Raw genomic sequence first — 9,209 nt, 5'->3', positions numbered from 1 at the left:
ACAGAAATTTACCAATGAACCATGAACCAGTGAAAAGAAACTATTTCCGCCTATAAAGTAGTTCCTGGTCATCGTAATACAGTGTGTATTATATATATATATACATATACATATATATATATATATATATATATATATATATATATATATATATATATATATATATATATATATATATATATATATATATATATATATATATATATATATATATATATATATATATACATACATATATATATATATATATATATATACATATATATATATATTATATATATATATATAGTCCGTGAAAAGTGTACATGACAATGACTGTGAACTTTAATGAACTGCAAATAGACATAGACAAACATACATTAGGCTGGGTTTGCTGCCAAAATAACTTGTGCAAATATTCATATATTCCAAAAAATGTCATAAAAAAAACCTGTAGTAAACCTACCTTATCAGGCGAAGACATTTAATTGAACCAAAATGTATACCCCCCAATGAACTCTAACATTCAAACATAATCTCAGTAGTCATTAGCTTACAGTGTATTTTAAAAGCACTTCATACACAGTTTCTATTTACAACACAAGTTGTGCTTCATTCTGATTAGAAAATTGTGCATCCACAAAGCGGTTGAGAAATAACCCTAACCCTCCCGATAGCTGAAACTGTAAATTCATAACTAATTATGCAACTCTGAAACGAAAGATGTGCCCAGTAAACCTTGGTGCCCCAATCTATACCGCACCATTCATTCGGCGTCTTCTCACTTGTGACTAATGTACAAAATACCAAACAAGATCATATGAAGATGTCAGAAAAATCCTCATGTCAAGAAATTATTTGAAATATTTTTCACACCAAATATAGAGTGAATACAGTATATAACTGCAATTATTGGTGAAGGACAAACAGTAGTTTTCAAGAGATTATTCTAAAAGACCAAATTTCAACAAAATGACGTTTCCCTTTTTGAGTGGATCATTCAATGACCTTCTGGGTCATGATATTATATTGCTACAGAAATCCGCATTGCACTCACGTGTAGTACTCAACCCTGAAAACAAACATTGCAAAGTGATATTAAACTACCCAAGGAAATCCAACCTCAAATAATCAGAGCGTGGATTGCAATTGTTGAGAAAAACGTATGTTGAATATCTGTATTGCAAGGGCATCTTAAAACAACACAAAATGTCGATAAATACCATTGAGTGAATTATGGAGAATATGTGAGTATACCACACACATAATAATAATATAGAAACTGCAACAAAAGTGAGATATAGCGGAGGTCACAGTTCACCAATTTGTGCTGAAAGTACAATCCCACAATCACAGGGAGATGACGGGCTAACAAAGAGACCTTGCAAGCATTTTAGAAATTTCTCAAATTACGCTTACGTAATATATATATATACTGTATATATAAGTAGATTCTAAAGCTATTTACAGAAATTTAGCCCTGCAAAAAAAGAAAAAAACAATCACACAAATGCAACAATGCAAAGAGAAATATCGACAAAATCTTCAACTCGGAAAAGAAATTTCAGAGCTGTAACCTACTCAAGTTCTGTCAATGTATTTTGAATTTAACAGTAAGCAATGATCGGCAAATGATCTTAAAATATTTGTGATTAGGTTGTAACAAAAATATCCATGAATTTTACAGTCGCACTAGAATATAATTACATTGTAAAACTGTGCTTGGTCAAATGTGACTTTTGTGACGGCAGTGTATGAATGCCGACTTTAGAAATCATGTGCGGCTGGCACACACTTTGGATACAGTTTATTTACAGACACAGATTGTTCTTGTAAAAAAAAAAAAAAAAAAAGGGACCGATTCAGTAAATGGTGCACTGGCAGCAACGAGACTGAAGTGATTTCGAGTGACCTTCTCATAGAAGAAATATGCACATTTCCAGTTTTTCCATTTCTATGTCGTTGCATACATGATGAATATAGAATCAACCATCAATTTTTAAATAAGAATCACAGCCTCTCCAGAACCTAAAAAAAGATCCCATCATGTTAGTGAGTAGATACAAAGAGTTGAGATCAATCAATTTGAAGTTAAGTACTATTTACTCGAAGTACTCTTTCAAGTGAAATCACCGAGACACTGAATCGGGAACCAGTCGAGGTAAACAAATTGTTTGTATACAATCAACTAATAATAATAATAATAATAATAAAACCTCTGTTTGCAAAATATAGGATGCTTATAAGGAATGGAGGCCTCAAGCCTTTACACGTCTGAAAGCTAATTAAATTTGAATTACAAAAAAAGAATGGCTACTTCAACAGTTGACTTGTTTAATACAAATATAACCACGATGATCATTTCTATTGCATGCTATATCCTTGGAATTGGAAACAAAAACATTTTATTCCCTCCTCCGGATATCTACACATATTCTTCTTCCTCTCCAATAAATATGACCGTAAATCTGAATTAGTAGATGAGCAGAACCAAAAGGGTGTTCGGCTGTAAAAACACGGATGTAACTAAGCCAAATTTCACATTAAACAACGTCATCATCATCATAAAACCGAGTATATCGTTCTCTTGAAAGGTAAGCAAGAGAAGAATGACATTTGCGTTGCACCATCTCACTGCTTTCACAACACCGATGCATCGTTTCTCGGATGCTAATACGCAAGTCTCATACTGACTGTGAGATTTCAACCTATTGCCTGTCGTTGAGGGTTTCTGAGAGGGCGCAATGGGTGACATGTTGGGAAGTACAATTTCTCCCAGGGAACCACAAGGAAAGTGGATAAAGTAGCATTCGAAAAAAGCTAAAAGCCACTTGGTTGCAAGAGAGCCCCAATTGTTTTTTTAAAAAATCCACAAGACTGACCTTTTTTCCCCCCCATTGAGATCCATTATGGAGCCTTATGCTGACTCTCAACAACTGATACTTACATACGCGAGTGCCAATAACACCTGATGCCTAAAATTGACTTATATAACCACATGAACAACTTAGCATACAAATTATGGACTTGCTCTTTCTTTGGAACTAGGAAAATAGAAGAAAACATTTGGGGGTTTGTCTGTGAGAATTCATGTCCATCCAGAAGAATATTTACCTTTATGGACCGTGATTGGTCCACATTGGTTTAGTCATGCTGCGTACAGAAAGGATCTTTCCCAAAACCAAAGCACTTAGCTTGTGAATTTAATATGGAACAACTGAATTGAACCTAGACTGTGATTGATGGAACACTAGCTGGATAAAACTATTTTGACAGATATATAATTTATTATAAGTGCTCTTTTATTTTCTATTACCAATCTTCATGGCTGAATGGCAAGAGAACAATAAGGAAAAGTAGATACGGTTACTTGAGTCAAACCTGTAATCCTTTCAATGCTTTCCGCCAGACGTTAAGCTAAGGATACATAAAATGGCATTCATTCAGTGTCGCCCCTTTCTGCGCACAGCACCTGCGTCATGGTATAAGAATACCGTACATCCGTCCGACAGTTAATGCCACTTCTCTTCAAGAATACATTTTAGGTGGCAATGGGTTTATCTGAAACGTGAATGCATTCAGTTATGAATTCATGTTTGGCGTGTCGAGGCTGGCGGCATGTGAACAGAACAATACTGCATGTGATAAATATTTGAATTCCATTACTGGTGCAAACAAACGCAAAAGAAGTGTGTGGGTTTGCAACATCTGGGCTTTAGCATGACTGCAGCTTTTTGCTGGGAGGTCACGACAACTCTGCGGCCTTGCATCATTTTCGCAGGCTATTCGCAAGCAATGCCAATGTGCGCTTGCTGCCATCAGCACGTTCAACTCCGTGGGAAGTATTTGCAAAAGGCAACTGGGATTATTAGCGTCTGATTAGGAAAGTAGTAGTTTAATGAATCAGTCATGGCAGTTATTCTCTCTTTGGATTTTTGGATCGTTTCCACCTTCATCAGTAATTTTAGTGATGGATTACTTTTGTTTCTCTGGACATACTACACTAAGTGCTGTTGCGTTAAAAAATAAAACGAAATCAGAACATTAGGGCTGTGTATAAGAAAAGAACGTTTTGTAATACTGCTAATGTAGCACTGTCGGTACATGCTGAGTCTTTGAGTCGGGACGAAATCACAGAGGCGTTCGCACTGGGTACAAGAAGAACCCACTTGGAGAATGTTTGCTACTGTGAGGGTCGCTCAAGGCTCGTACTCCCGCTTTCGGCGTGCTACTACACCACAGTGTTCCTCTGTCTGTAGGGCGGGGGCGGTAACACATTGCCGGCTTTCATAGCCGCCTCGGACAAGTATTCCTGGTTTTCGGCTAGGGCGGGGCGGATGCGTCCGTTCTGCCTGTAGAAGAAGCGTGTGCTGCAGTCCTGCAGGTACTCGGGGTTGTGCAGAGAGGTTTTGGGAGGGAGACTGTGCTGCCAGTATTCAGGATTGTCAAAAGAAGCTTTCTTGCTTTTCTTATCCAACATGATGGTGCCGCCGGTAATGCCTGAGTGCACGGCATGTCCCGTATGCCCTGGATGCAGCGTGTGTGACGGATACGCAGGGTGGGGGAGGTGGCCAGGGGCTAGGACGTATCCAGAGGAGGGGACTGCGTGGCTTGATGTCGATTTGTTGACTGTCTGCGATACTGTCTGGGCAGCCGACGTCCCTGGGATAGCGAAAGATACGGCGCAAGCTAATCCGTTCTTGTCCCCGGGGTTAAGAAAGGTATTCAGGTAAAGTGGCTCGTTGATGTATTCATCGTTCCTGTGGCTGCCGGAGGTGCCGGCGGCAGAAGCGGCCGTGGCCATGTGCAGAGTGTGGCAGCCTCCGCCATCAACTCCCGCGTTGGCATCTCCATTTCTGCGACGTGTTATGAAAGGGTTCTCCTCGACAGGGTTGATGTACTCTGCAAACAGGAAGAAGATTTATATTAGTTTTTTTTTTTGTTTTTTTTATAAACCCGCAGAAGTCAGAATTATGTAAGAGTCCTGATGTTTTTGTAGTTAACAAACAGCCTAGAGGTCCTACTGAAAATTCTAAACCAATAAAAAACAACGACCTTCTCTGTTTACTTTAATCATGTATAAGATGTACTCACCCTGTATTTCTTTATATAAAAAAAAGAAGCTAGCTAATAGCTAATTAAGGTAACCAAAAAGAAACCTCATTCAATATGTAGATGATGTGAGGCTTCAAAAAGGTTTGTATTAAAAATGACATGAACATAAATTATTTAGTAGCTTTCTGCTGTCCGGATTGTTTTGTGCTTTCCCTTCCTAGATAAAGTGTGGCTAGCTGTCAAAAAATGGAAATGGTTTCATCTTTTTTTCAAACGTGTTTATCCACTTTAACCTGCTGATCCTTTGGTAAAGTCTCCTGGCGCACCACATCATTTAAAACCAATGTAATAAAGCGTTTGATGATGACTCCTCACTGCATATATTTAGTTCCGCAGAAATGTGTCTGCTCATTACTGTCAAAGTAACCTGAATTCTTTTTCTCTCTCATGGTACTCGCAAAGGGATCCTGTTCCTTCTCCCCCTTGGCACCTCGTTCTGCAAGCAGACCAGTTGGGTCGGCACTGTAACGCTGTCCGCCGCAGTCCTCCCGCCCAGCTATTGAATAATAACAAAAAAAAAGACATAATGACCGACTTATACCGTCATCTTAATCTAGATGATGGAACCGCAATGTTAAAATGGAGGTTTGAATTATACCGACCCGTCTCGTCATAAAATAACATTTTCAGCAGGTTTTTACCTTGTCCTGTAGAAAGTGCTGATCCAGCACCAAGGACGCTTGATCTCGGGGAGGCCTGCTTCCTTAAAGTGCCGTTACATCGTGGATCGTCCTGTTTAGTACGGACAAATCCACCAGCGGTCTGCCCTCCCGAGGCCAGGTCCGGGGAAATCAGGCAGGCGCCGCTTACAGGCGGAAGAGAGACCACTCTTTGGAGGGTGGCCATTGTATCCTGCCTGCTAAATTTAGAATCCTGGCAGCAAAACTGGTTTGGGTAAGAAATAAGGATAGAGCAAAATGGCAGGAATTTTAGATGAAAATATATGATGAAAAAAAGCCGGAACATATAAAGAATACGACATCGCAAAATACACACACACAAAAAAAAGGAAATCAGCATTTTCTTATTAGTGTCATTTCTATTTTGAGCTGGGAAGATCAGCATTCATATCTGTCCTTTTGGAACAGTTATTACAATAATTGATTAATCTGTCGATTATTTTGTCAATTAATCAATTAATCAAAGGATTTTTTTTTTAAATTTCCATCCAATGATTAAAAAACGGGCCATCATTTCACCAGTGCAGAAAACGCATGTAATAGCAGTATAAAAACAATCCACCCATTATCTGATTCGCTTATCCTCACCCCCTAATTAAAAAGCATAAAAAGTAGCCCGGAGCCAGTAATCCTAACATCTGTATTCCCTTATACAGCAAGGATCTTTGAATTTCATCCCATTGCTTTACAGTCCACATTTCCTTCACTATTCCTACTCAGCTTCAGCCATAATTTATTTTTCATCCTCCCCAGACACCCGTAACTTTTCTGTACAACACGAGAACATCTTCATGGACAGAGGCAAATCGACTGTACCCTTTCAAATGAGACATGAGGCAGTCAGCGTTGCGAGTGTGCGATACGAAGCGATGAGTGAAACACAAGGAAGATTATTTCCTCCCCTCACATCGCTACTCGTGGTACGCCCGCAGCGATTAGATAGAACTAGCGAGCTCATGCCGTGCTCTAATCTGTCTGTTGCTATGCTGGCGAGATCACTCCCGCTTCAAATTCACATTTTCATCATTTCAAAATACCTTGCTGGGGTCCATGTGTGTTTGCGAAGTATATGTCAGAGGTGGGATATTCAGGGAGTGTGGCACCACATACTCCTCAGCATCCATCAGGTCTTCCAGCTCTTCTTCATCCAGGAGGTTTTGAAAGAACTTGCTATCGTTTGGACTTGGCAACTTCATACGGTCATCGCCCTAAAAACAAAACGATATGTCTGTCAAAATGTCTCAGATAAAGAGCCAGAGCTGAATTAACTTTGTCAAACAGTGATCGCCTCTGATGGAATTTCCTTTTCATTGATCCGAAGGGAACCAAACACAATTAAGTGTGACAGTTGTTAAATTGACAAAAGGGAGTGAGCGCATGCAATTTGGCATACAGATTAATAATTTCATCCTGAAAAAAAATGACAGCAGTTTGACTTCAATCCAAGGTGCTGGAAATATAAATGTGTTAAGGGCAGTTGATGTTTTCAGCAGACGTAAATGGTATTTAAGTCTAAAACAGCTTTCCTTAGCAAATAATCATATTAACCTCCTTGACATAGTAAATATTTGAAATCCGTGTAAATGTTTGACTTGCATCATAAAGTCGTTGGCAGATGGACACAGTCAATATCAAGTTTACTTTCGATTATATTCATACATATTCATGCAGGTACGCGCATGGGGATTACTCCAACCTCTCTAAATTGAGTTAACATGGAGAGAATATCATGACTTCATTTGTAGTGATGAAGATTTTAATTCTTTTCATTAAGGTTCAACGAATCCCTTGGGACCCAAGTGGCACATCCCAAGAGTCTTACATACTTGAATAACGAGGTATCTCTGCGGATCACGGGCCATCCTGGTGAACTCTGCCGCCAGTTCTCTGAACTTGGGTCGGCTGTCTGCATCAATCATCCAGCCTGAAGACGTGATGATAATGTCAAGTTTCAATACAACAAAGATGTCGATTGTTTGTGTGATTTATTTAATGGATGAGAAAGAATATGCGGTGAAAAAGGAGATAAGTGTTGTTAGCTGTGAGCTAGGACCTCTTCTAGCTTTTGAGTTTGTGTCCCTGCTTGCTTGCCAGGTGGCTGCTGGTTCAAGGTGTCACCAAAAAGCAAGGTGACTGGCAGCCGTCAAGCTGAGGTGACACTGGCATGAAATCAAAGGTTTACGCCAGGGCAAGGTGAACAATCAATGAAGCCAACGAGCTGGTGCTGAGGTTACGGACACCTCGGGCGACAGAAGTTGCACGCCTTACAAACTTTATCTGGTGCATTTTCCAGATAGAAAATATTATATATATAATATTTAGGAACGAAAGGCCACACCACTGATCAAAATCTTGATGACATACATTTGACTAAGACCATATAGACATCAATGGTGCAGATAGGCGGCTGTGGCAGACGTTCCCCTTTCTCCAGTAGGTCTGGAATATCTCTGGTAGAAATTCCATCATACGGCTTCCCTCCGAAGGTCATCAGCTCCCAAATTGTTACCCCTGAAATCAATTAGGGATAAGAAAAACACATTTCAAAGAAAAAACGGGATTAAGAAACGGACAACAATCAAGGCTACTTGACTAAAGGATATAAGAGATCTTAATATAGACTTGGTTGTCCCAAAACTAATGAATCGATCTTACCATAACTCCAAACATCACTCTGATGAGTAAACTTCCTGTAATGAATACACTCCAGAGCCATCCATTTAATGGGCATCTGTCAAGGAGAACAGTGACACATTACTTCAGTCACACACCAGGGATTGGCACGTTTCAATGAACTTGATTGGCAACCGATGACAATATTTGATTATGTCAGCGTTACTGAAGAAGTGAGAACTCCATGACTGATATGAGGCTCATATATACCGCCGGTCCCAAGTCTATAGACTACATTAAACTTTTTTTATTGGGTAAACTTTGCATAGAAAATGACTCATTAATTTTTAACCACTGTTATCACTGTCATGTTATCAGTCTGGTTGAAAACAATTATACATGTCAATGTGTAATATACATTGACTGAGATGCGTATAGCTTATGAATATTGATGAAAATAACGCATTAACATAGTACGGATTGTACTTAAATAAGATTCTTGGTACTTGTAAGCACAAGCGGCTATACATGCATTTCCCGCTGCCAGTTGGACTCCAAATCGAATGACATGCTGTTGCTGATTAGCGACGAGGCGCTACATGGCCGCGCTTCTGGCTGCATTAATGACCTTGTTGTTCCTCATTCCGCCTAGCGACTGTGAGCGTCTTCAAATCGCGGCTTGCAATCTAAACAGAGGGCCTGCTGCGAAACAAAAAGTGACATCTCACTTACTCTAAAGCACTTAGACTATATCTTTTCTCTGGTGTGTTTTTTTAATTTTGTTCAATTGTACAAACAGAGCTTGCATCATCCATCTTAAAT

At 39.3% G+C, this 9,209-nt stretch overlaps 1 protein-coding gene across 1 annotated transcript in view; it reads right to left on the bottom strand.

Moving 5' to 3' along the window:
• Positions 1–294: 294 nt before the first annotated feature.
• The window catches only part of LOC133160117 (receptor tyrosine-protein kinase erbB-4-like), a 103,885-nt gene continuing 94,970 nt past the window's right edge, over positions 295–9,209 (bottom strand). Inside the window, exons 22-28 of the mRNA XM_061287702.1 lie at positions 8,430–8,505; positions 8,139–8,285; positions 7,601–7,698; positions 6,812–6,982; positions 5,736–5,979; positions 5,462–5,590; positions 295–4,881 (exon numbers count right to left, since the gene is read on the bottom strand). Of these exons, the coding sequence (XP_061143686.1) occupies positions 4,211–4,881; positions 5,462–5,590; positions 5,736–5,979; positions 6,812–6,982; positions 7,601–7,698; positions 8,139–8,285; positions 8,430–8,505 (1,536 nt within the window). The 3' untranslated portion in view covers positions 295–4,210. The remainder of the gene's footprint in view (positions 4,882–5,461; positions 5,591–5,735; positions 5,980–6,811; positions 6,983–7,600; positions 7,699–8,138; positions 8,286–8,429; positions 8,506–9,209) is intronic.

The sequence above is a fragment of the Syngnathus typhle genome, linkage group LG9 (genome assembly GCF_033458585.1).
Source record: "Syngnathus typhle isolate RoL2023-S1 ecotype Sweden linkage group LG9, RoL_Styp_1.0, whole genome shotgun sequence".
NCBI lineage: Eukaryota > Metazoa > Chordata > Actinopteri > Syngnathiformes > Syngnathidae > Syngnathus > Syngnathus typhle.
Note: the sequence above shows the minus strand (reverse complement) of the source record. Positions and strands in the feature narration are given on the sequence as shown.